Source organism: Pollicipes pollicipes, unplaced genomic scaffold, assembly GCF_011947565.3.
Source record: "Pollicipes pollicipes isolate AB1234 unplaced genomic scaffold, Ppol_2.1 Scaffold_4002;HRSCAF=4701_pilon_pilon_pilon, whole genome shotgun sequence".
NCBI classification, from domain to species: Eukaryota; Metazoa; Arthropoda; class Thecostraca; order Pollicipedomorpha; family Pollicipedidae; genus Pollicipes; species Pollicipes pollicipes.
Genome location: NW_023596420.1, coordinates 7431133 through 7458885, shown reverse-complemented (window position 1 = coordinate 7458885; position 27753 = coordinate 7431133). Strand labels below are relative to the sequence as shown.

Genomic DNA, 27753 nt, shown 5'->3' with positions numbered 1-27753 from the left:
AATAAACACCCAACCCTTCCGTCATAGAGATCTGATGGCTGAGCACGGGGCACCATCCCCAGCCCGGTGATTAGCTCGCACTCTGCTACTGGCGCGCGGTGCGTCAAGCTAATCCACATCGGTGCGGTTGTGTTACGCGCACCCTGCTCTGTTATCGCCTCCGTCCCCCGCTGGCTTGAAAGACACTGCGCCGCGTGTTTCCGACGCGTTTCTCCGATCATGGCGGGCGGGCTGTTTTGACTCGGCTCGATTCCGAGATGGTATCGGCTGCGTCGACAGGAGCCCGCCTTTGTGCCGCGTCTCGTCGACCTCGCCTCCTACAGGGACCGTCGGCCACGATGACCTCCGCCCTCCGGAAAATGGGCCAATTTCTACATTTTAATTTAATTTGGATCTAAACTGTCAATCTACATTAGCGCAGCCATGAGGCGGGCGGCACCGCCGGGGGAAACAATGCATTCGTAATCGGTCAAGCTCAGAAAAGCGTGTCGGGAAGCGCCGTTATTGGGGCCGTCCAATGCTGCCGCCCCATGGGCCGCTTCGTCGCCCGTCAGACGGAGCGGTGGACGCGCCGCCAGCGCTTACCAAAGCTCGGAGTGAGTGCACAATGGTCAGGTCCTGGTTAGGCCACTGTCGGCTGCTTATCAGGCGCGCCGGGAAGCTGTCGGCGTGTTGAACAACTCGTGGTGCCCCGGTTAGGCTTCTATCGGCGCGAGCTTGCGATGTGATAAACATGCGATAAGCATTCACTGAGTGATGAGCATGCGATAAACACAAGACTCATGGTGGTGGTCCGGTCCCATCAGATCTGTGCTAGTTGACAGCTCCCTGTCACACGGATAATGCTAGTTTTCCGGTAAAGACAAATGCATGTGACGATGATGTGCAAGTGGAGGTGATGACACGCAAGTGTAAGTGCACGTGAAGATGTGACCCCCCCCCCCCCATACGTGTGGCGATTGGTCGGTGCCAAGCAGGCTAATCTGATAGCCCCGCCACTGATTGATTGTCACATGACAGCCCAGGGTTGGCTGGCCATGCTACGACCACCTTCCAGCCAAATGACAGAGGACTGAACCGCCTTAATACGCCTCCAGTCAAACGGAGTCGGCTCGCCCAAGTCCGGTCCGGAACAGGTCATTCATGCTGGCTCGAAAAATCGCGTATTGGGACGAGGATTCCACGCGCAGTAGTTTGACTGAACAGATAACACGGTTTCACCATTCAACCCTTCCGAATTCTGGCAACGCCATTAAGCTGCGGGACGCTTGTCCAGAGCTATCTGGGGAGTCGACACACAGTGTCCATCAGCGAGCAAATGAAGATTGACGTAAATGCTAGCCAGATCTTCTCCCACGGGAAGCCCCTTCCGAATATTCTTGACTTTACCTGGCAATTCTGAAACGTTAGCCGTCTCTCTCTCTCTCTCTCTCTCTCTCTCTCTCTCTCTCTCTCTCTCTCTCTCTCTCTCTCTCTCTCTCTCTCTCTCTTCTTTCCTCTCTTCGCCTCTAACTGATCCCCACAGATCAAGCTGACACAGACGACTGTTCGAGACCGTAGAGACATCCCAGCCGCCACTGACACTGGAGCCGGCACTGACACTGAAGCCGCCACTGACACTGAAGTCGCCACTGCCGCTGCCACTGCCGCCACCGCCGGACACCAGATCGTTAATGTTTTTCATCAGAGACGACGTCCGATGGCGCCGTTTTCGCCCGCGCTCTTCCGTGGCGCGTCCGGCGCGGCCATTTCCGGCTGCCTTCTGGTCGGCCACCTCCCGGCTTCCGGCGTCGCCCGCGGCGACGGCGCCGGGTCATTTCGGCAGCAGCAGCGGCGGCGGCCGGCGCGGCGCCCCGCTGGAAGGACGGCCGGACCCCCGCCGGCTGGACGGCTCGTTCTGTCTCGCCGGACGGCGGCGATCGCGTCATACTCGCCAAAAACGGAGGCGGGCTGTCGGGCGACGGGCGTCGGACCGGCGGGCGGGCGAGGAGGCGGACAAACGGACACATGGACAGGCGGACAGGCGGACACGGCGGACACAGCGGACACGGGCGGCCGCGGCTCAGCCGGCCCCGGCCGGACCTTGCCCGCTGCCGACCAAAGGTCACGGCGACGCCCACCCACGGTGCGACCGCGGCGCCGTCCAAAAATACCGTCGCGGTGTCCGGCGGCCGACTCCTGGCGTCAGTGTGCGGACGCCGGCAGCGGCGACGGCCGGCCGGGGCCGCGGTAATCGCCGGCGCGTCCCCAGGGTGAGGCCGACACCGGACGGTGATTAATGAGCCGTGCCCGGTGACAGGAGAAGCCGGCGCCGCCCGGGGACAGGACCGCCGCCTGACCCCCGAGGCGGCCGGAGCGTGACCCGGCTGCCAAGCACCGGCGGCGGCGGCCCCAAACGGCGGCGAGCGGCGCTCATCCCAGCCGCGGACCTCCGCGGCGGCGGCGGCGGGCCCGACGCGCCCCAGGCGCCGCGGGGCCATTAGCGACGATGCTGCCGGCGCGTCCTGTGTGGGTTGGCAGCGGCGCGCTGGACCGGCCGGTCACAGGCGGAGCGGCGAGTGTTGACGTTGGACGCCGCGACGGGCGCCCATCACACGGGCGCCGGAACAGCGGCCCCCTCATCGGCGGCGCCGACGGTGATCAACGAGCGACCCCAGCCCCCCTGCCCCGGCGGCCGGGCGCGGCGAGCACGGAACCGGTGCAGGACCGGCGGCGCGTGGCGATGCGGACAGCGGACAGTCAGCGGCACGTGGTGGTCCAGTCACCGGACCGTCAGGGGCACGTGGTGGTCCAGGTCACCGGACCGTCAGGGGCACGTGGTGGTCCAGTTGCCGGACAGGCAGTGGTACGAGCGGGGATGCGCTCCCCGGCCATCGCGACCTAGCCGGGGTTGCAGGTTTGTCCCGTACGTACGTTTGTTTCTTACGTCTGTGCAGGACCGTGCGGCAAGAGGGGCCAAATGGCGTCAAATAGCCTTGGCGGTTACCGACAATCTCCATGTCGTTTTATGAACTGAATTAAATGAGCGTGTGTGGTTTTAAGAATTCGCCTGGGGTAAGAATGACTCAATGATTATAGATCCACCTAGCCTCCAAACGCGAATGTGCTTACAAGTTACTGATTACACTTCCTCCTTTCAATGGATGTCGTGTTTTTGTTTGACCACATGACCTTAAGCCAACGCAGTGACCGTAGTACAAATTACCCGATCGGAACCTGGAGACACCAGCATGATGGACATAGACGCACTTATATCTGCTTCAAAAATATATGTAACTTCATAGTAATTGGACGCCGCCTAAAAGACAATCGTTTGCAGCAGCGGTGGTATATAGCCTGAAGTATTGTCTGATCTAATCATGAATGGTAGGTACTGCAGATACGAGAAAACCGGAGAGGGCGTTGTCTTCAATAATGTATTGTGTGCCTGCTAATGACTCTAATCTCCTAAAACTTCTCATTTCGACACCTTATGTTTAAAATTGGGGCGCACGTGGGCGTGCGGAAGGCCTGGGTGGAAGCGGAGCGATGGAATCCAGTGGGGGTCGGCCTCACATACTGAACCGCCTGCGTGTCTCCGACAGCCCTTTGACACTGAGCACGCGATCTGGGCCTGATAAAGCTGCCGATTTTGTCACGCGCCAGCCGGCGGCAGCTGGACTCTTCTGAGAGGAATTCCTCTCTCTCCTGTCGGCCGGCCCGACGCCCAAGATCGAAATCTGCCGGACCCCCGTGGGTCGGCCATGATGGATTGAGTGCGGTCGGCGGCGCCGCTGGGACCGCGGCTTCAGCCCTCGGTCCGTCCGGCCCATCGCCCCGGGGCGCGGCTGACCTCGACGCTAGGGATGGCCTGGATCCGAGCGACGCCAGCTGGGGGCACGGCCTGGGTTGGGAGGGGGCAGCAAGCAGGAGCGGGGTCATGCTTGGCACACAGGAGAGCAGGGATGGTCAGAAAGAAGGATACTATCAGACCCCTAGGAAGAGCCGGCGGTAAGGAGGAGAGTAGTATCGAGCCCAGAGGGTAAAAAATGCACAGGAAACAGCTTCGAGTGAAATAATTTAAGACCTTTATACGGAGAGCAGAAGAGGTTTCAGGAACTGAGAAGCTCCCCTTGTGGTGTCAAAATCATGCATACCGTCACTACATGCTTAAAAGGCAAGTGAATTCAATGACCAGCACAACACCACCTTTCATGTTCTGGTGCGGCGAATTCGCGTCCAACTAACGTAACTTTTTAGCATGGTGGCTTGTTAATTCGCCCACTTACAACATTTTGGTAGCTCACTGCTAAAAACTGGGGCTTATCGTCCTTGGAATGCCTACCACTGTGACAACATTCAAGTGTGTCCGCAATGCTTACGCGTCGCTGTGTAGTAATTAACATAATATTCAATTCTCGGCAGATATAGACGGAAACACCGAACACCACCATATCAGACGGTCAATGAGACATGATCCAACTCCCCCGCCAAAACCCACAAAAAGACGAATCGGCCCCGGTTCTGGAAGCTGGACTGTGTCGTGAGCGATCCTGTGTCACCCTGCATCGTCTGTGCGACGCTAACCCCATCCGGCCGCGAGTCGTACGGGACCGAGGCAGGTGGGCACGGGACGGTTTAAGTCTAACTGCGACACTCGGACTGGGCAGGTGATCATGCCATCGACTGCCGGCGACAACGCAGTCGATCACGCGGCCAATGACAGTGCTCGGCACACTCATATCCCACGCCACCTCGCTCTTCGGCCGAGACAGAGCCACGCACTGGACTGTCCTGACCGGGACAGCGCCAGCCGCTGGACGGTCCTGACCGGGACAGAGCCAGCCGCTGGACCGTCCTGACCGGGACAGCGCCAGCCGCTGGACCGTCCTGACCGGGACAGCGCCAGCCGCTGGACCGTCCTGACCGGGACAGAGCCAGCCGCTGGACGGTCCTGACCGGGACAGCGCCAGCCGCTGGACCGTCCTGTCACCCTCTCCGACCGTCCGCCGCAGAGACAACTGATGAATGATGATGGGCCTTTAATGATGTAAAAATATCTGCTGGTCCATCCATTAGCCGGAGGGCTCGCTGCGAGCGACCCCACCGTAGCATTAACCCTTACCTCACCGCGCCGCCAGCGAGCGCGCTCATTACGGGCCATTTTTTCAGCCGTCGAATGGAGGCGATCGTATTCGGAAATTACGGACGTCGGGATGGGACGAGCGCCGCCGCCCCTGCGGGCAGCGTGGCGACCACCGGCCGGACGTGCCGTCCCGGGACACCGATACACCCGCCCGGGACACCGATACACCCGCTCGGGACACCGATACACCCGTCCGGGATACTGGTACACCCGCCCGGGACACCGATACACCCGTCCGGGATACTGGTACACCGCCCTGGGGCACCGATACACCCGTCCGGGATACTGGCACACCCGCCCGGGACACCGATATACCCGTCCGGGACATCGATACACCCGTCCGGGATACTGATGCATCCGCCTGGGATACTGATGCACCCGTCCGGGTTACTGATACACCCGCCCGACATACTGATACACCCGCCTGGGATACTGATGCACCTGCCTGGGATATTAGTACACCCGCTAGGGGCACTGATACACTCACCCGGGATACTGATACACCCGCCCGGGATACTGATACACTCACCCGGGATACTGATACACCCGCCCGGGATACTGATGCATCCGCCTGGGATACTGATGCACCCGCTAGTGGCACTGATACACCCGCCAGGGAGACTGATGCACCCACCCGAGATACTAGTACACCCGCATGGGATACTGATGCACCTGCCTGGGATATTAGGACACCCGCTAGGGGCACTGATACACCCGCCGGGATACTGATACACCCGCCCGGGATACTGATGCAACCGGCGCGGGACACTGACGCTATCGGCGCGGGATGCTGATGCGCGATGCACACGATGAGTGATGCATTGTTCCTGGACCGTGGTCCACAGCCTCGATAAACCGGCACACTGCCCTATGACACCAATGCACAGTCACGAGGCGCCGGAGCATGTGGATAACACGACCCTCCGTTTCCGCTGCTCACAGCTGATGGGAATAAGACACGCCGGACCGTGAACTAGCCGGAATTAGGGACAGAAAACCACTAACTAGGTACAGCAGACGCCGTGCCATCGCTTGCAGAGTGTCGGAATATGGAGATCCTGGCCAGAGCGAAAGATCGGATGGGAAACTCGAAAAAGGTGTGAGGACCATAACGCACCGTGGAAGATAAATGCGCAATCGCATGCCATCAAACCATAGAATAGGATCACCAGCGGACATTATCACTACTGTTTACTCCCAACCGTGAACAGCCAGAAAGCGCTTCTATCTTACTCGCCCCGTGCTCCGTTTCCCCGTTTCGGCGCCGTCTGCCACTCCCCCCCCCCCCCCCCTCCCCCCCCCTGCCCGTCCCCGCAGCGTCGGCCACAAGTGGCGCCAGAAGGGTTGGCCGCCGCTGCCGCGGCCGCGGCCGCCCGGCGCCGCACAAGTGTCGCAAACGATGCCATTTGCATTGGCCGTCCCAGGTGGACGGGATGGGCGGCGGCGGCGGCCGGCGGACGGGCGGCGGCCGCTAACAGCGCTATCATGCAAATTGACAAGTGTGGTGCGCGTCGGAGGCCGCCACGGTGCCGGCTCGCTGGCCGCAGCGGACGGCATATTGCATTCGAAAAGGATTGCAGTGAAGGGCGCCTCTGGAGCGGCGAACGAAGAGAGGGGTGCCTCTTGAGCGGCGGCGAGCGGAGAGAGGCGCAACCGGGCGAGGACGGTTGTGATGCGGCGCTGCTCTAGCGCACACGTGCTGACGATGATCGCCGAACAAGCTGTGCCGGGGCGCGCATTTGGATGTGATTTATACAAATAGGGCGTGCATCACCCTTTTCAGCTCGCAACGGATGGCAATAACAGTGGCGAAAACTTGGGAGGGGGGGGGGGAGGGAGGGGAGGAAGCCAATGTTATTACGTGCAAGTCCTGAGCCATTGTTATGACATCATCCTCGTCTAAAATTCGCTGGTGAACACGAGGCTGAAGTCAGAGCCTCGCCATCCAACGGTGCAAATGAGAGCATGAGCTGGTGGCCCCTCGCCGCCACGAAAAACGAGGCGGTTTTCGAGGCCCTATCTCAGAGCACCACTCCATCATCAGGCAGTTATAAATGATCTGCAGATCTAACCAGCCAGCTACACAAAAAGGGTAGCGCTATGATAATTATGAAAGCTAACGATTACCGGGAACAAAGATCCACAAGGAAGAGTAGCGGGTGATTAGCTTAATTGTACCGTCAAAACTTCAAAGGCTGGATTTGGAAGCTTCATAGGTCATGGTCAGATATTTAAAGATCCGACAAGAATTTCAGGGAGGGTTAACAATACAAAAGGATTGGTAGGCCAATGCCTTGATTCACGTCGGCGAAGAACGCATGACAGGGAGCAGATGTCATTGGGTGGAAACGAACGGACAATGCCAGAGCAAAATACTCTTCAAGTGATCTGAAAATTGTTCGAGGTTAGATCACTCTGTATGACTTCGATCTCCGATCCTTTCGACACTCTAATCACTTCGACTAGTATGTTCGTAAGGCGGCCGGCGGTCCTGATTGTCATTTTTCTGAATATGGTTTGGTTTGGCGTGGTCTCGACTATATCCCTTTCATCCAATAACGACAATGTCAGGGCTACGGGACGAGGAAGAGATAACCAGCGGGGAAATACCATGGCCGTCGCGAAATGCCTCCGCTATACCACCCGGCATAGAGACCCTGCTTCGGGGTTTGTGCCAGCGTTCGGGCCTGGGCAAAGCTAATGGATGACGGCCGCGACATGCCCCAGTGAGACGGGATGTCCCGATGGTTGAAGATTAAGTGCTGGATAAGGATAGCATGCCGCATGGTGCACACAACTGTTGGGTGTAACAGTATCTCTAGTGCCTTGGTGCTTGCGAATGGATGCATATGTGAGAGTTCAGGAAGTTCAGCCGTGCCAGACCAAGTGGACGCCGCCGCGCCTTGCACCAACAAGTAGTCCGCGATGGTGACCTAATGGTGGTTTCATTAAACAGGCCCAACTGTTTCCGGATGTCTCAGCCAGCCGCTAATGCCACCTGTTGGCGGAATCAGCAACCAAGCCGCTGAGCCTCTCGGGCACGCCGGCACAGCATATCTCAAGCCTTTCAGGCGGCTGCTTCGGCAAGATTTGACACGGCAAGAGAACCGGTGGCATTTAAAATATTACATTGCTTCGAGCAACATCTGTGCAAAGTCGGAGTAGTTGGTATTTTATTTACCGTAGTTACGTAATAAGTAATAGCATGACTAATAGCCAAACTAGATTATTCACGTTTACTCCACCACACCACAAATTTTCGCCACACCATGTATGCACATTTTATCAAAGGAGACACTTTGTTTAAAGGACTTTGATTTGACAGGGCCAGGGAGCAGGGACAGCACGAGGAACAGTGTCGAAAAATTTGACTTGCTCTGAACGCAGTTCTGACAAAAATGGCACACCCACCACCGCCAGAGCCGTGCATATTCAGGGTTTTTCACAATCCGACCCTCGACAGGGCAAGAGACGTTGGCGCGAGTATCTAATGAATTACCTCAGGTCTCCGGGTGTGGGGCAGCGCATTTCTCCCACCGTCACGACCACATTTCCATAAGCGTGCCGTACCTGGGAGATAGTGGTCGTACGTTCATAGGAATCATTAAAATGGAATCAGTTAATGATGAATGACTGACCCTGCCCGGTCGGCCCTGATGGTCACACAGGGTCAGCGCAGGTCATCAATCACAAACTAAATCGATATCCAGCTGTTTGGTAAAACGTCGAGACCTTGGTTCCTCCCATCCACGCGTCCAGCCCCGCGGCCAGCGGGTGGGGCCGCCGGACCCACCAGCGCGGCGCCTGTTCCACGTCCGCCGGCGCGTCCGGGGGGGGGGGGGGGGCGGGGGCGGGCCAGAGTTGCCGGCGCCGCAGGCCGGGGTCAGACAGGTCAGGCGTCCCCAGCGTTCCCAGTGGTCGCATCAGCCTCGGCATCTGCAACGGCCTTCGCGGTCCAGCAGCCCAGTGGTCCCAGCGGTCCCGGCGGTCTCGTGGTCCGGGCGCCCCAGCCGCCCCAGCCAGCCCGGCGGTCCCAGCGGCCCTAGCGGTCCGGTGGGTCCGGGCGCCCAGCCTCCCCAGCAGGCCCGGCGGTCCCAGCGGTCCCAGCGGTCCGGTGGTCCGGGTGCCCCAGCCCGCCCCAGTGGCCCTGCGACACTGTCATGCCGCTCGGCCAGCGTGAGCTGGCTTCTTACGGAGGCCGGGGCTACGGCGTAACCCACCGGTGACCTCAGGCTGACGCCGCACGTGGGTATGGCGGTGGAAGGGGTGCAGGACGCACCTGAGTGCGGCACTGGGAGGGTGCAGGGCACGCGGTTGTCATGCTGGCGGGGCTGAGGGCAAATGGTGTGATTGCGGCGGCGGCGCGCACGCGACATCACTGCGGGCGCTGTGACGTGCACGCGACGGCCGGAACTACCGCGGGTAGGTCGATCGGACCATGCCACCGTTACCAGAGGAGCAGCGGATAACTCCATGGAACTTTATCGGTCTTACTTACTGGAGACACATAGGGGAGGAAGAGAGGGAGAGAGAGAGAGAGAGAGAGAGAGAGAGAGAGAGAGAGGAGAGAGAGAGAGAGGAGAGAGAGAGAGAGAGAGGAGAGGAGAGAGAGAGAGAGAGAGAGAGAGAGAGAGAGAGAGAGACGAGAGAGAGAGAGAGAGAGAGAGAGAGAGAGAGAGAGAGAGGAGGAGAGAGAGAGAGAGAGAGAGGAGAGAGGGAAGAGAGAGAGAGAGAGAGGGGGGGGGGGCACTGGCGGCTTCGTGTGGCTGAGCGCCGCGCGCCGACTGATGCCCGGCGGCCGCCACGCACTTGGTCGTGGAACCAGGTCACAGTGCGATAGGCCGGCGGCGATGACGCGTCGAGCTCGGCCGGAAATCAGGCCATTAGGCGAGTGTGAAGTCGGGCCCGGTCACTTCCGACGCGTGGACTGGCTCCGGAACCGGCGCCATTAGAGCGCCAATATCCACTGACCACCGGCGGATGGGACGCTCAGTGGCGGAGTCAGGACGACCGGCGAGGGGGCGCCGATGACCGCTGACCACCGGCTGATGGGACGCTCAGTGGCGGAGTCAGGACGACCGGCGAGGGGGCGCCAATATCCACTGACCACCGGTGGGTGGGACGCCCAGTGGCGGAGTCAGGACGACCGGCGAGGGGGCGCCGATGACCGCTGACCACCGGCTGATGGGACGCTCAGTGGCGGAGTCAGGACGGCCGAGGGGCGGGGGCGAAGTCCTCTGACATGTCAGATGTGGTGACCTGGTGGACTGGTGGATGATGGTGAATGGTGGACTCCGGGTTGCTGGTGGGAGGCATCGATATCCGTTGCCTCATCAAATATGACGACCCCAGCAGAGGCATGACAGCGTCGGAAGAACACCTTTACTGCCCGAGCCGCCTCATAGCTGATAACACCCAATGATATTTTCTGGTCATGTACTGATCACTCGCTCTCCCTTCACGGCTCTTTTTGGCGCGGTTCCTCGCCTGACTCGGTTCAGCGCCGTCGCTCTCTCCGCGGGCTGGCGCCGTGGATTTATCCGTTTACGCCGCGGTCGCGCTGTGACGTGGCCCGACACGGTCATTGGGCGGGTGGACAATGCGTTTGAAGTGTAAAATTGCCTGCGTTCCGCCCGTTGATGCGCCATCCATCACCGGCCACGGCAGCAGAAGTTCACACGTGTCTGCGCTCGGCGCTGCGCCGGCGCCGCGCGCCAATTTCGCCTCAGCGGACTGTGAGGCTGCTGGCCGTGTCAGGTGTCAGGTGGCGCACAGGTGGCGGGTCAGGTCAGGGTCAGGTCGGGTGGTGCTACTTCTCAATCGCCCACTCCGCGTCCGCTCATCCGCACTGGGCAAAAGTCGTGCTAGATCCATCTCAAAACTGTGGTGGCGCTGGGTCCGTCTCGTCTGATTGAAAAACTACATCCCGAGATTCTTCGCCAATATGTTGCTCAAGATCCACGGCGTTCACAACACGCATGCTGAAAACAATGTCATTGGCGGTGCTTACCGGATTCGGTAGTGTTGGCACAGGCATCCACCAGGCGGCACTTGATCTTCGCCTCCTCCTCCTCCGTCCGCTTCGGCCGGTCGCCGTCCTCTCTCCTGCCGTCTGAGGACGTGCTCGACACCGACGGCGTCGGCGAGAGCCCGTTCAAATGTAGCTTCTCACGGTCGCCGATAGATGTCGCTATTCGGCGGGGAGCATTGCCGCTAGGCCGCCGGCGGCCGTTAAGGCCTGGTCCGTCGCGGTCGGGCCGGGCCCCCGGCGGCGTGTCGCGGCCGCCCTGATCGCCGGTGGCGGGCGGCGGCGGCGCGCACTGCAGCACCCGCTGGTGGATGAACCGGATCACGTCCGCCAGGTCGAAGTCGCGCTGACAGATGCGGCAGGTCATCGCGTCGCCCACCGGGTCGGCGTCTGCCGGAGAGAGGCGCCGGTGAGGCCGGGTGAAGGCTGCGGGTCGGTGGTGGCCGGACGGCGCGGCCCGACGCGGCCACCACCCCTGACCTCTCCCACACCAACTGGGTCAATTTGGCCGCGCGTTCCCCGGCCGGCTGTGCCGATCCCGCGCATTGCAACAGTCGGCGGCTGGAGTGGCCTGGTCGCCCGGCTGCTTGTACTGCGCTGGAGGGGCAGTACAAGCGCTTGTTCACAGAGGGACATCCCGACTTGGGAGCGCACGGATGCTGCGGCATGTGCTGTTCATAATACGGTTCCTGCACAAAGCAGCCGCAGTGTGTAGCGAATAAGAGTAACACAGACTCACGACCGATTGCCAGCAGTGTCTGAAGCCAAGATGATCACCAGTTAAGAAGCGAGGGACCTTTATCGACACTCAAATCACCGTCGCACTGACTTAAATCAATCGCTGAACGATTTTACAAGGACTTCCTCGAGAACACTGCCCGGAGCACCAGTGATGCCAGCAGGTCGACAACCGTTGTGATGGGCGGTCACATCATCGCGGGTGACGTCTGAAGCCTGTTTGACGTTCTGCTAACTGGTGCACTGACACTAATTCATGCACGATTACATAAGCCCTAATAATGTCTGACAACGAGCTCGACGCGGTGGACAGCTCCCTCGCCATCTCCCGCGCCACCCCGTGATTAAACACAAAAACTAATTTACATCTTAATCTAGAAATAAAATCTTGATTCAGGCCGTCACGCCAGCCGACCGCAGTAACATCAATACCGGGCCCGCTGACTTCCTGTCGGTCCGGCCGGCGCGGCGCGCGCGCCACAACCGCCGCCGGCGGCCAAAGTGGCGCATCCCATCTGCCGCCGCCGGCGGAGCCGGGCGTCACGGCTCCATCACCGGGACGGAGTGACGTTAATTAACCGAAAGCATCAGATCAGCCCCGATCACGCTCTCCGCGCCGGAGTGATACGGCCGACGCCCGCGTCAGGCCGGCCGCCCTGCCGCTGGCGTCCACCGAAGGCGCGATCTTTACCAGCGGATCAATGAGACGTGGGCCTGTTCTCCACCTAGCCGGCACGACACACGATATCTCCGCCACGTGACCACCGCCTCTGCTCGAGCCCGGCGCGCCGGGACCGCCGCCGGCCCATAATAATGCGCCACGAATGCAGGCGGACCGAAATGACGCGCCGCCGCTGCTGCCGGGTCAGAATACCGAATAACGCCGGGTGCTGGCGGCTCGCGGGTCAGCCAGCGGCATCACAACTGTCAACACGCGGGTCAGAGCGCGGTGCCGGCGCCGCCACGAGGCGAGCGCGTCGGCGGCACAAACGACGCGTGCCGGGATGTGCCGCGACCGCCGCAGCGCAGAGAAGCGCGCCACGTCGGCCGCCCGCGCGGACCCCGGCCGCCGGTGGACCGGCGCCTAATTGCGTCCCATCGCGGCGATCGGGGGCGCGCAGGCATCGCGTGCCGCTGTGTCGATACGGGCGACACGTCCGCCGGGCCTGCCGGGGCACGCGGCGCGCGACCGGCCGGCGCGAGGCGAATCGATGTAGCGCATGCGGTCCGCGCGTCGCGCCCCGGGCCACGCTCCGCACACGAGCCGAGTGGCTTGAGGCCGCTCCCCGGCTCCGGCGGCCCCGGAGCCGCCTCCCACGGACCCGGTGCGGGGTCGTGTTCTCCACCCGCGTGGGCGGCGTCGGGTCCGGAGTTTCGAGTGACTTTCGCACGGGTCTGTAGGCGGGCCTCGCTGTGGAGCAGCTAGAGCAACGTCCCTTTCCCGCCATCAGCCACCCGCACGGCAGAATCTCCGCGGAGCCGACTCCTGCAGCGACGCTTCGCGGAGCCGGCTCCTGCCAGCGGCGCGACGGAGCGTGTCACGCAGACGGCCGCCAGATGACCCGCGCTTGCCGCGCAGACGGATGGCCTGGCGGCGTCTTTGATCTCGGACATCAGCACAAATCATCGGCCGCCGCCGTTGGCCATTTGCCGGCAGTCGCGGCCGTCCCACAAAAATAGCCGGCCGCGAGGCGAGCGGTCGGCGCGGAGCCGGCAGGCGGGGCGTCGGCGGCGACGTTGGTCACCTGTCACCGTCGGACGCGACGCCCCATTGGCGCCGTTATGGTGGGATGGCCGCAGCAGCGGCAGAGAGAATCGCAGCCGGCCGCTGCTGGGAGAAATGAATAAGATGGAGGAAGTCACTTTGGCGAGAAAATAAGAAGCGCGTTGCTCGGTCTAATTAGCGCATCTTTCTGCAGCCGATTTAATAGCTTTTCGTCTTCCTTAACAGCTGCCCAGAAAAGAAAGAAGATGCCCGAATTCCGTACCCCAAATCAGCTAGCAAACAGCAGTCCAACCATGCAGGTTTGGTTTGACCTACTGGGCTGTGTTTGTTTTCTCATACTGCTGGCTCATTCGCTTCGTATGAATCGCCCGCATGGAATGCTCATTTCAGTCATGAAATTTTTCTGCTAGCTCCGGCCGCTCAAGCGTGACATTATTTTAAATAGATTTGAGTGTCACGTGTTAACAGCCTTCGATAAGCCAGTTTAAAAACATTCCGTACAATGAATACATGACTCATGTGTCGTTGATGAGGAAGCCGGCCAGCTACTGATACCAACTTCAGTCTGTTATTCCATTCCCCGCCGGGAAGGCATTTAGAATGTAACTAAACCAACGAAAACATGGTCTTTTGACAGATTGATGAACGAAAAGGCCTAACGTATGATAAGTGGTACGAGACCAAAATAATCCCAGCAGTTAAGTGAGAATAGGCCAGCTTTCTCCCAATGCAATCACCAAACTTGCCGGCTAAATCTGACGCCGGAACGCAGGACCGCAACCTGCCCAAAAACCCCACCCTCTGACCACATCGAAAACCGTCAGCGTCAGTGACCAGACGGCGTAAATCGAGACAGCCTCCGGCTCCGGCAGCCCGCTGATCGTCCAGCGGGGCCGGGTCAGACCAGGTCATAGGTCACGGCAGCACCGTGGACCGGTAGGCGGTCGTGACGGGCGAAACTGGCGGGCCCTGAACGCAGGCGCGCGCCGGCCAGTCGTGAAGCGATTAAGCGCGAACGGGCGCTGCTCGAGGCCGCGTTGCACATCCCCTGTGGTCGTGCGCAGGGAACCACTGAAAGCCGGACACGCACCGGACATAGACGAGGTAGTTACGCCGGCCTGGCGCAACTCATGCACCGGTGGCGCGAAACAGAATGTGGGCCAGCGCGCACGACGAGCCGCTCAAATAATATGGCAGCCCGGTGAGGGCTAAGTAGATTGACTAATCGTGAAAATGGCAGCACGGCATGATTACGGCAAAACTGACCAGCAACCATGAGAGTGACAACTAGTGATATGACAAATGAAAAGGAGGTGGATACACACAGGTTCACCTTTCAGTGAACGTGTCAGGTGGATCCAAAAGCGTGCGGTTTTTTACTGTTGTTTTTCAAAATAGTTTATTTCATCGGTTGAAACGAACAATCCTCCTCGGGTCTCCAAAATTACGTTGGATAAGCCATGCACGTAGCGGCATTGTCGTCCTTTACGTCAAGAACAAAGCATTGAGCTCATCGCCCAGCTAGCCACTGCCAATTGCCAGATACGGTGTCAAACAAACGAACGGTTAGCCACCAGGTGGCCGAGCGTCTCGTCCGAGTCAGCGCCACCGCTGAAGCGACGACAGGGAGGCGCCTCATGTCCCCGCCGTTTCATCCCGCGCGCGGGCCGACCCAGCGGGCAGTAACGGCCCGGCCCCTCCCTGGGCCAGGTGGTCCGACACTCGCCAGAGTCGCGCGGGCCAGCCCGGGGCACGCAGCAGCCGAGCACACTGTGGGGACGCCCATTGTCTACCAGCAGGCCTTTGCTCGTTTTTGCGTAAAATAATCCCGATCCCATTGAAGCCGACAGTGCTCGGCTTTTTGGTGCGACTGACAAAGGTCGATGTCCGCAGAGGAGGAGGGGGCTGGGTCCAGCCGGCTTAGGACAGCACGCACTTCCAACGGTCAGACGACCCTTAACCGGAGGAAATCTGGGTCGCAGCCCCATGAGCCGCCCAGAGGCGGGTGTACTGCCAGTGAACGTCCGGTGCGGACAGCCGCTGTGACGTCAGCAGGGGGCAGGCAGGGGAGAGGGGAGCTGGTGACGGCGGGTGGCGAGCCGTCAGCGCGCCACTGCGCAATGTTTACCATCCTGGGAAGCCCCCTCTCCCTCCGGTCCGCCACTGCCTCACCTCCGTCTGCTGTCAATGGCCCCGAATTTTACAACACACGCGCCACACGCACGCCAAAGCAGCGTGTGACGCTATTTTTGCCCACCCGCGACCACCAGTTACACAGAAAAGCCAGTGGTAATCCGTGTGTATCTCTCTCGTCAGCCATCCGTTTCGCGCCCCTAACAATGGGCCAGCTGCCGGTCGCCGGCGCGGGGCAATAACACGACTCACCAACATCGCACCGAGCTGATGCGTTTTTGATTCGTTTTCATCCGACCCCAGGCGGTGGGGCGCGCCATTTTGGAGAGCGGGTGCACGCGCTTTCGGCCTGATGGTCGCCAAGTGTCCCGGTGCAGCCCGCATTGGGTTACCAGTCAACCAAGCATGCAGCCGCTGTCCCCATGGAAACCATGCGAAAGATCTTGTGATCAGTTGTTCCAGCAGCAGAATTACCAGGACTCTTGGTAAATGACTGGCTTCGCACCTCGGGCACTCCTGAACATGGAGAAATGTGAGGATACAGACCAACAGCTTTCCAAGGCTTCCCCAAACGCAAGAAATAGGGACGAACTAAGCATTCGTGCGCTCGAAAGACCTCTGGTATCTCTTCCCCCCTGCCCTAAAAAGTCTGCCAAATCTCCCTGCTGCTACGATACCCTACCGGTCCCACATTCAAGCACGACACAGATGCGATCCAGCGTTTATCGTGTCCAGTCGACGGCCAGTTCTCACCGCCACGGTCGCCACGGCGTCCCGCCATAGTGGTTTCCGCTGCGAGAGCCCGCATCCTGCAGTCCGTGAGTGGTTAAGCTCGCTCAACTCCGACAGCCCTTATCTCACGGCTGCGAGCCGTCGAGCCGCTCGGCGAAAATCAATTCGTCTGCGAGAGCGGTCATTCATTTCCGAGAATGACAAATCGGCGTGCTGCGAACGGCGGGGTCGTGCGGCGCCGCCGGCGGCCGCGCGCGGTGGACCGGCCGGCGCTGACCGCGGGTCAACAGGTCAAGGCGGCCGCGCGCGCACGCCTGTGCGCTGCCCGGCCAGGTGATAAATGGCCGTATATTTACGGGAAGCGGCGCCGCGCGGGCGCCTCTGGCTCTGGTCAGCTGAGGGCGGCTGGCTCTGGCTCTGGTCAGATTCAGACTCCACGGCTCGTTACTGAGAGGCTGGGAGAGTAGTCGGCAGTTGGACTGCTCTGGCATTGGCAGAGGTCAGGCCAGCTCTGGCTCTGGTCAGCAGAGTCCAGCCGGTCCTGGCTTTGGTTGATGTGTATGCTTTTTAAAATGATCGCTAGATAACTAGCCACACGCAAGGTACATTACCAGAATAAGCAGCCTCTTGACCCACATAGCAAATAAGCGACGAGTACGGCCGTCACCGGCTCTGGGCAGCAGAAGCCCAGGCGGCTATGACTGGTCAGCAGGAGTCCAGTTGTCAAAAGTCCAGTCGGTTGTGGGTCTAGTCACGGACAGGAAAAGGCGGGGTGGGGGAGTGGGGGGGAGTTCATTCAGCGTCGTCTGTTCCGGCATGGCTTTTGGAATGGGGAATCCAGCCTCATGGCATAAACCATCTGTAACGGAAATTCCACCGGCTCTGAGAAAAGATGTCACACAACACAAATTAGTGAAGTCCAGCATCCTGACGGTAATTTTAATCGTGTTTGCTCTTTTCTTAAGACTAACGTTCAATGAAATATGGCGATCGCAAAAACTAGGTCGGATAAGCCAATCGGCAGCGTTTGATACAGACCAAACTACAAGTACGAGGGAGGTAACGGCTCGTTAACAATGACGTTAAAATGCACCATCCCAACTCCAAAAAGCCATGCACACAGGCAAAACCACCACTTGACTTCTTGATTCCGCTCATGAGGAGATCATTGCCTGCGAGCAGCCGGCTTAGCCCGGCTGCTCGGGTCACACCGGGCAGGCCTCCGCTCCTGGCCGACGGCCGCCGACGGACACCGACGGACGCAGCGACAACCCGAGAACACGCGTCGAGCTGCCGATGGCAGGCCGCACGAGGCTCAGGCGTGCCCCACATTCCAGCGCGCGAGCGCGTCACCGGCGCGTCAGCCTGCAACACCGATGGCCCGGGCAGCGACACTCAGTCTCGACTCGCCAGCCAGACGCCTCGCGAAGCGCCTCGAAGCTCGCGCCGGACCGTCGGCGGCGCCTCCACGCCGGGGCGGTCAGCGCGGCCAGCACGCTTCATTCACAATTACGCGATTGCCCGATAATGGCCAGGCAGCGGCCGGGGTGTCAGGCGCAAGACAAACGAGCGGCGTGATTAGTGGGACGGAGGCGCCGCCGGCCGCGGCCCGCCATTCCCGACGTGACCCGGCCGTCGGCGTCGACGCCACCTGACCCTGTCGTCGGCGCCGGCGGCGCGCGCGTCGACGACGCGGGACGCCAGGCGGGCGACGGCGGAGCGGTCAGCCGGGTGATGCGGTCGCGTGTTTGACGAAGATCGACGACGTCGGGTGTTACGACGCCGACGACGGGTCGACTGAGCGTCAGTGATGAGGTCAGGTCATGACGTCCTCATCCCGCAAATACCGAATCAGCAGGCTTAATTGAACACGCTTGTAAGACTAGCGCCGCTTCGCCACCACGAAGCGCTAGGAGTTCATTGAATGGAAGCGCTTACCGGTATTATTTTCAGTGTGACGCCGGCCCCTCTGCACTGACCGCAGTCCACCTGTGGCGTACACCAGCCACCTGTGCCGCTTCCTGCGCCGGTCGCGTCCACCTGTGTTGCGTCCTCCCCTGGCCGTGGCTCCCCCAGCACTGACCACCTGTGCTGCCGATAGGCGCGGGCCACTTCATACTGACCACCTGTGTCGCCGCCCTGACCGCCGCTCCCTTCACATTGACCACCTGTGTCGCCGCGTCCAGGGCTGGAGGGGCACCGCCGCCGGACAATGGACGGGGGTCCGCGCGAGCGCCGCGGGCAGCGGGCAGCGGGCAGCAGACAGACACCGGAGCGCCTCCACCGGCCGCAGACGGGTCGGCGCCGCCCGCGCCGCAAAAAGGCGACAGCAAACAACTTGAGCGTTGCCGGCGCCGCGGCCGGCCGGCCGAAGGACGGGAAGCTCGGCGCCTGACCTTCGGTTGACCTCCCGAGCGGCCAGCGCTGGCGCGGATCGCGCGGGGGCAGGGCGGCGCCGCGGGCGCGCGCACAGCGCCGAAAACGCCCAGAACGCTGGAAACGCCGTTCGCAGCGGCCGCCCGGCGGGGGGTCGGCGGGCGGGGCGGCTGTCGCGCCGCGCGCCGGCCGGCCGGCGCGGTGGCGGCGGCGCGGCGCATTGTGCGCGGCGCCGCGCCACGGTCGTCTCATCAGGGACGCGGGCGGCGGCCGGTCGCCGGTCCATAGCGCGGTGATGGAACGGCGGCCGCGCCGCGCGCAGTAGGTGTATCCAATCGGCGCGGTATGGCAGATATGTTAAATGCCGCCGCGGCCGGTGTCCAGATAAAATCGGATGATGGAGCGGTGCCGGCCGGCGGCCGGGTCATTTGCGGCCAGTTGGTGTGGCTAATGTCGGCGGCGCTCCGTCAGGATCGGTCCGGGATGAAAGCGGCTCGTGGCTTGCCCAGGCCTTTCAGATGACTTTGGTGGGACGTCTGTGCGTTAAGCGACACGACGCTAGAATGCAGTTTTGGAGCCGACTTTGGGCTACCGTGTGAGCGAGTAAATATTTCGGTGAGGTCATTGACCAGTCAGTTTACAAGCTTGTAATATTTAATACAATTACGTCACTGAAAATGACAGTTTCCGTCAAAACGTGACACCCAGCTGGAAACTGACATCTAATCACGGCAGTCCCCCATGTCTGTCCGGTTTGCTGGCATCTGTGGTGTTTTGGAACATGATTATGTCACTGGGCGTCATACCAAAGCCGCTTGAAATGTGTGACACAAAATAACTATGCCAGCGCCTGCAGTTACGTGACAATTTCCGAAATTAAACAATATCGGTGAAAATTGTGCCCCTGCCTGCACGTAGCGGGTGATAAAGGACTTCTCCTTCTCCCATTTCCCACAACAACTTGTGTCAATGGCTTATGAAAAATGCCCCTGTTCAGCATCGATGCTTGCGGAGACAACGCATCGGTACATCCCTCACAACATGTGCAACTTCCTTCTGTTACCAAAAACTGACAAACGAACCGCACAAACAAAGAATCTGTCCTAATTGACTCTGGTTTTGGGGACCGAGAGGTGTTCCAAAACAACCAAAGTTTCGTACGAATCGGAAAATCGTGCTGAGAGCAAATGCCACTGCATCCAGGAGCTGGAGACGGAGCCCGCCCGGTGGCACGAGACCGCCTCATCGGCGGGTCTCCACCGACGCAGACCGGCGTGAGCTGAGCTCACCCCCGGCGCGGTCCCGGACCACCGCCGTCCTTAAGTCACGTGACGCGCGCGCCGCGCGCCGCCGTCGCGTCATTGATCAAAACTGCCCGTCCGACGGCGAGGGGCCCGGCCGCGCCACAATGGCCGGTAATTATGATATGACCACTTGGGCCGCAGCTGGCCGTCGCTCCCCGCCCGGCCGCGCGCGCGGTCGGCCCAAATAAAACACGGTCGGCAGCTGGGCCGCCTGTTTTGTCGGCGACGGCGCGCCTCGGACGCTGCCCCCCCCCCCCCCCCTGATCCGCATTCAAATTTGCTCCGTTGTCCGCCGGTCATTTGATATTTTCACATCTGTAAACGCGGCGCCTGACAGCGGACCGGGCTGGGGGGGGGGGGGGGGAGGGGCGATGGGGCAGTCCGTCCGCAGTTTACAGCCTTGTCGGGCGCGCACAGCGCACATGCCGAGCATGTCTATGTGATTCCCACGCGGAAATTTATGCCGGCGCGGCGCGGCGAGCCTGCAGTAACTCATACCAGCGCGATCGCTTTCAAATCGTCAATGCGCGCGCTACGGGCATCAGCGCAGTGCGGTGGCGACGCGCGCCCCGGCCGCGCCACAAAAGCGCGCGACGCCGCCGCGCTGGCGCGACGCGAGCCAGGTGCGTGGTTTTTACCGGCCGCTCCTCCCCCCGCCTAATCCGGCGGGCTTTTTACTCAGCGGGCATTGAGGGCACCGTTCCCCATGCATCATCGCTGACCATCGGGGGCCAGGTGCCGGCGCCAGCGGCCGCGATTTTTTGCACGGGATCGCCGTGGAGATAAGACGCCTCACAAAGCGGTGAATGACGCCGGCCGGGCGCGCCAGCCGCCGCGCTCCGGCCGGACCCCCGGCCGGCGCCGAGCCGCCAGAATGCGGCGCTAATTCTCATTGAATCGCCGCCTGTCCGGACGCCTGTCGGCTGCCTGTCCGGATGCTGTCCGGTCGGCGACCGGCGCTGGCCGCGCCTGCTCGAATCACTCTGGCCGCCACCAGCGTAATTGGGACGAATAAAAAGGCGGCACGGCTCGCTGGACCGTACGTCCCGGTGCCATGGGAGCGAGGACGGGAGAGCCGCACGGCCTCAGCCGGGGCGGCGCTAGACCAGCCTACTGTGTCCCGGTGCCATGGGAGCGAGGATGGGAGAGCCGCACGGCACCAGCCGGTGCGGCGCTGGACCAGCCCGCGGTGTCCTGGTGCCATGGGAGCGAGGACGGAAGAGCCATACAGCACCGTGGCCGGGGCGGCGCTGGACCAGCCCGGTAGGTGCCGGTGCCATGAGAGCGAGGATGGGAGAGCTATACAGCACCGTGGCCAGGGCGGCGCTGAACCAGCTCGTGTGCCGTCGCCATGGGAGCGAGGACGGGAGAGCCAGATAGCACCGGCCGGGGCGGCGCTGGACCAGCCCGCGGTGTCCCGGTGCCATGGGAGCGAGGACGGGAGAGCCAGATAGCACCGGCCGGAGCGGCGCTGGACCAGCCAGTTGCTGCCCGTCACAGGCAGCAGCTGGTCGGGCAGTGGCTCCGTACATTAGGGGACTGTCCCAATGAGTTCGAGCTTTTACGCTTTAACGTCAGCGTTTTAGTTTGACTTTTAAAGTTCTAACGAACTTAAAGCTAGGCTGACCTCTGGCACATTTGAACTGGGGCATGCAAAGTCGTTGCTGTAATATACAGTCGCAAGCAATCGTTAATGCACAGTTCCAAGTCGAAAGGATTGCGACGAAACGAAGACGGTGCAAGAAATCCTGGCAGGTTTTCAAATATGTCTTCGGTCGAAACTTTCCCGGGACTTATCAATATCCCGACGCGTTCATAATCCGGCTATGGGACCTGAGCTGATATCACGCAGAATCCGCATTCTCCGCCATCGTACGGCACACAGACTGCATCAGTCCCCCAACGAGATCCCAGGCAGCGAAAGGCAGGTCATTTCGCTTTCTGCTCCCATCATTCTGCTCATCTGACTCCAAATCCATCGAGTTTACATTCGGCTTCGCCAGAGCCTTTCGCCCTTAAGCATCGCCTCCAGCGCACGTCTGGAAGTGATTCGCACGGATGGGCCGTCGCCTGTTAGCGCTGGTGACGTCAGAACACAAATTCGGCGCGCGAGTGGCGCGCGACGCGCCGTCCGTCTTGGCGCCGCGCTCTGGTCAGGGTCTATTGTTCACGGCCGACTCCATTCGCCAGTAATTGATTGCCCTCCTTTCAAAGACGGACAGACGACGAATGAATTGTTGGCCAGTGCCCAGTCGCGGACACTGAACAGACGCCGACGAGACCATAACGTGTCCGATTGTCGGCCAATAGAGACGAACCGCGGGCGCCTGCGCCTCCGCAGCAGCCGACCATTTTCGGCATGATTTATTTTCAAGTGCTCCCAGCGTGCTCTGAGAGGACGCGGGATGAGCGCAGTCGGGCAGAAGTTCAGCTGCTTCTTGGGGTGGGTGCATTCCTTCCTAGGGGCACATTCCGCCATTTACACCGTGTCTTTTCATCCAACGCCTGCTGCAGACGCGTCGGGGGAAAATTCCCACCCAGCGCGGCCGGATCGCTTACAAATCGGACGTGGTCCCATCCGCTTTGTCCAGCCGGCGTGCGCTGAGCGTCTCCCGCTCCGGCCGGTGGCAGAACATGCCCAAACAGGCTTGTTATCCGCGCCCCCACCCATTGTTGACCCGACATGACCCGAGCGGTGACTAACGATGTGCGCGCCCCTGTCGCGTCGCCTGGGTCACCGCCCGTCGGACCGAGTGTGCCCGCCCCGGCCGGCCGCATCATTACCATCAAACCGTGACCGGCCGCGACCGCCGGCCGGACAGCGGCGCGTACAGCAGGTATGGCTGGGTCGCCTGGCCGCGGGCAATCGCGCGCGCCCGTCCTGACTGACCGCCGCGCCGCCGCACCGCCGCGCCGGCCGCGCCGGCGGGGAGGGAGGGGAGTCCTCAAAGCCGGCCAATGATGGGTGATAAACGACCGTCGGAGAGCCGGCTAGATTAGCCGTGACCACGCTGATGAGCAGCGGTGATACCCGCGGCCGGGCGGCGCCAAACGACACGCCGGCGTCGTAACGGCCGTGTCGTACACGGCGTCGGAGCGCGCTGTGATAGCGCAGAAGACGTGTTGCCGCGCGCATTACAACTTGTTCGATCGGCGCCGAATGCGCTTAGCCGGGGGAGATGGGCCGTCGTCTGGTATTGTCTGATACTGTTGGGACCTTCATCAATGTTCTGGAAGATTTGGAGGGCAGCATCTCGCACATAGCTACACTGCGGTAGCCTCATAACACGGGAAACAGTGCGCACTCCCTGACAACAAAGTACGTTAAGTGATAAATCTGATAACAGCGCAGATCGTCTGTAAATTTGACCTTGTCGAAGCCGCGTGGACCGGGGTGCGTCCCCGAATCAACAGCTCGGCGGGGGCGGGGAGGGGAGGGGAGGTGGGGTGGGGGGTCGCGTGCGTGAGGCCGGGACCGCAGCATCTCTTCCGAGGTCAGGTCATTAGAGCACGCGGCCCCACGCCACAGCCACACGCAGCCACACAAATATCCGGCCGAGAAGACAAACGGCAGCAACGCGAACCGACCGGTAATGACAGCCCCGCAACGTCGCTGCGATTGTCCTCTAATGAAGCAGTATTGCAAATGGTTCCCCGATGATAATCTGAGACGGATTCGCCGCGCACAGTGGAACAAAGACGACATTGTGCGGCGGTAATAGTTCTGTTTTGTGGGCTTTGCAGGCGGCGGTGGAACCTGAGGCGCCGCGACAGGCTGGCCCACGTAACCACCGGCACCACCTGAGGAGCGCCGCCGACACTGCGGAGCGGGCCGGAAAGTTTTGCAACAGACGCCCGTTGTGGGCGGCCCGTCTCGCAAAGGAACGCACTGCCGTGATCAATCTCTGCACGCAACGCTTCACGATTTGCCTACGCGCCGTCTCCGCCGCCTGTGTGCACCCCGCCGCCGGGTGCAGGTGTCGGCGGGGGTCAGTGTCAGTGGGAGGGGAGGGGGCCCGGCCGACGCGTCGGGGCGCCGCGCGCCGGACCTTCCGACCGTGCGCTGGCCGCGCCGTCTGCGCCAAATCCCCATAAATCCTGATATTGATAAGACAGCGTGCTGCTGGCTGGCGGCGCGGAGTTGGAGTGCTGAATTTACGACTGTTTGCCTGGTCAGGGCGACCGCGTATCGAAGGCCGGTGCCGGGCGCGTTGCCTTGCTACCGCCTGGCTCGGCGGCCCGGGGAGGCAGGGGACGGAACGGGGGCGGCGCCAGGGCGAGGGCCGGGAGCACGCGAGGTGTCATGGAGCGCGGGCACAGGCGGCAGCGAGCCAGGACACACAGGGCCGGGATCATATGACGGACTGGCAGCGGCGGCTCGCTGTCCGGCTGATACGCATACGTTGAGACGGGCGCTCAGGTGTCCGCTTCGGGCCGCGTGGTCTGTTCGCTTTTAAACTGTCAGCGCTGTTGTGGCCGCCGAAAGCCATGAGCAGCGCTGCTGTGGCTTGTCTCATCTACTAGCCAGCGCACAAAAAACGTAGCCGCTTAGTGGGAGGGTCGGAGTGACGTGTGGGTGAGATAACAGGTCGGGATTTGAGCGGAGCAGGAGAAGTATCTGATCCGTCCCACACCTGAGTTGACATGGGAAGGCACCAGACAGCAGAACGGTCGAGAGGGCTGAGCGTCTCCTGGCTGACGGGCCACACACCATCGGGTGGCCTTCGCTGAGGATGGAGACAGCCCACACGCAGGACGCGCAAGACCGAGAGCACACAGGACGCTGACAGCAGCAGCGGCAGCGCGCACCATCTCCCTCTCGGCATCTCTCCGCCGTCCACTGCCCCCCCCCCCCGTCATCATGTCTACGCTGTGGGTGGCCCCAGTCTAGACCTTGGCCGACACCTGCGTCGCGTGCGCGTTGCATGGCCAGCCGCTACATATTTATCGGCCATTTGATATCGGCCCCAGTCCGACGACTCTAAATCAGACCACGGCCTCCAATTAGGCTAGGGTCACGAAACACGGAGCCCCGTCGAGTTCATTTCAGTCTCGACTGGTCGCCGCTCTGCCAATTAATAAGTTTATTTGACCGTAAACCTACGTTGTGACCGCCACGAAAGACTTTGTTTCTTGTTAGTCCCGCTTATTTGTTTATAATCACAAAAATGAAATACTGCTGGTCTTTGAGATTCCGGAATGTTTCCATTCGCCCTCCGGTAATTGAACATAACTTCCCAGGCTTTGAAGCCTGATCATGGATCCCCGAAATTTATCACCACGAAGGCAAACAAGCAGATACGAGCACGCTTGCCCATCTTCAATTCATTCTTATCAATTCATGAATTGAAAGTTTGGACTCCACAGGAAAGTTTAGCTATGAGAAAGTCTGCATGGAAATCGGAACGAAACAAAACCCCATTCGCACAGTCGATCCAGTTGATCGGTGTGGGTCAAGCGATGATCCCCAGAGAAGAGCATCGCACCGCTGTTGTTGTGTTGCCTCTGAGCCAGCTGACGGCGGGCTCAAGGGCACTCGGCGGGGTCATGACCTTCGGCCAGGGTCAGCCGGAGCAAAAACTGACCGGCGCCGGCCACAACACGCGGCGGCGACCGGCCGTCTGCCCGCACCCCTCAGTCACGAACGTCTCGTGAGGCGTGTGCCAGCCGTGATATATGTCTGGTAAGTTCATGGGTTGATCATGAGCTATATTCAGCAAGCGTGTTGGTGATTCGCTCATCGCATTATCCAAATGATTTGCCACTGATGCAAACAGGCAAATGGGGAGCATTCCTAGTTTGTATGCCGATCCGTGTCATTAAGACTTGATGGCGCAATCAGCTGCTAAGGCTTCATGGCGCAGCCTGCTTCTCATTCTGGCAGGGAGGGCGGGCACTGCGGGGAATCGAACCCGTACCTCTGGCTTCCAAACACGCAGCTTACCTCACTTTCGAAGCCATTTGCATAGCTAATGAAAGCGTCGAGTTTTACGATGCGTTGAATCGCGAATCGTTGGCTGGTTTACATTCCTCTCCGGACTTACTCTGTCAGGATTTGCGGTTCTCTTTTGGGCCACGTCGTAACATTTCATTGGAAGTATTTGAACCTCATTTTCACTGAGTCGCGCACTAGCAACCGAAGTCGCCTCTCATCGGCCAGCAGTCGGACGTCGCTGACGTCGGATATCGTCATCAGGCGTCGATGTGCGCCCGTCGGACAGTCGTGGTCAATCATTGTGGTTAAGTATACGACTGCCGTTCGTTTGTGATGTACTACAGTGTGCCATTCGAAGTGTAGGACGTCACTGGTCAAGTGTCGGATGCCAGCGGCGGAGTGTCGGGCGTCAGCGGCGAAGTGCCGGGCGTCAGTGGCGGAGTGCCGGGCGTCAGCGGCGGAGTGTCGGGCGTCAGTGGCGAAGTGTCGGGCGTCAGCGGTCCAGCGTCAGCCGAACCAGCAACACGGCAGCAGCGGCGGCAGCGGCGGAGTGTTGGGCGTCAGCAGCGGAGTGTTGGGCGTCAGCGGCGGACTGTCGGGCGTCAGCAGCGGAGTGTTGGGCGTCAGCGGCGGAGTGCCGGGCGTCAGCGGCGGAGTGCCGGGCGTCAGCGGCGGAGTGTCGGGCGTCAGTGGCGAAGTGCCAGACGTCAGCGGCGGAGTGTCGGGCGTCAGTGGCGGAGTGTCGAGCGTCAGCGGTCCAGCGTCAGCCGAACCAGCAACACGGCAGCAGCGGCGGCGGCGGCGGCGGCGGCCGACGACGCCGGTTCGACGCATTGTTCGTCCGCCATTGGCTTGGCGCGGCTGCGGCTCGGGCGGGCCCCGCTTTGTCACGGCCGTCACGAAGGTCAACAGAGGTGTAAGGGCGGCCAATCGCCGTCGACCGGCCCTCGGACGCCTTTTTAGCCGACCGCGTGGCCCGCGGCGCCGGTCGGGACGCGGCACGGCCGTGTCGACTTCAAAGGCCGCTCCACCAACGTCCCGCGGCGGCAGCCAGGGGTGGCCGACGGCCGACCGGGAAACTGCGGGGGAGGCCCTGTTTGGATCCATCGCCAAACACGCCGGTGGGAAGGCTCTTTCTGAGGTCATGTCGTCCACCAGGGTAGTATGTTTCCGGGTCAGCTTAACGTCGTCCATGTATCAGTTATAATGTTATAAAGCTATTGCAATATTACCGTTATCGTGTCATCAAAGGTTCGCCCAGCGCTCGCCTCAAGCCGTCGCTGCGACCATTTGATAGGATCTAGCGAATCCGTCATGCGAGTTGGCACGCCTCCAGTTCGTCGGACCCTTTTCTCAGCACGTTCTCAGAAGCGCTTACGACATCGGCGCGTCGGCGCATCGGCGGCGGCGGCGGAGGCGGCGGGACGCTCGGCTACTCACCCGCGCTGCCCTGGCAGCAGATCTCCCGGTGCAGCAGCAGCATCCCTGCGAAGAGCACGGAGCGGCCGTCAGATAGGGTCACACGCGCCAGGGTCGTGGTGGTGACGCCGGCCGCCCGCTGGGAGCGGCGCCGCGCCGCCCGCAGGTCGACCCGTACACGCTCGGCGGCGGCGCTGAGACTGCGACGCCTGGTCATGCGCGTCACGGCTGTGAAGC

General features: G+C 61.1%; 1 protein-coding gene across 1 annotated transcript in view; it reads right to left on the bottom strand.

Annotated features, from left to right (window-relative positions):
* The window catches only part of LOC119093476 (B-cell lymphoma/leukemia 11B), a 50922-nt gene that overhangs the window by 5875 nt on the left and 17294 nt on the right, over nucleotides 1-27753 (bottom strand). The window contains exons 2-3 of the mRNA XM_037216431.1: nucleotides 27538-27582; nucleotides 11136-11543 (exon numbers count right to left, since the gene is read on the bottom strand). Coding sequence (XP_037072326.1) covers nucleotides 11136-11543; nucleotides 27538-27582 — 453 coding nt within the window. The remainder of the gene's footprint in view (nucleotides 1-11135; nucleotides 11544-27537; nucleotides 27583-27753) is intronic.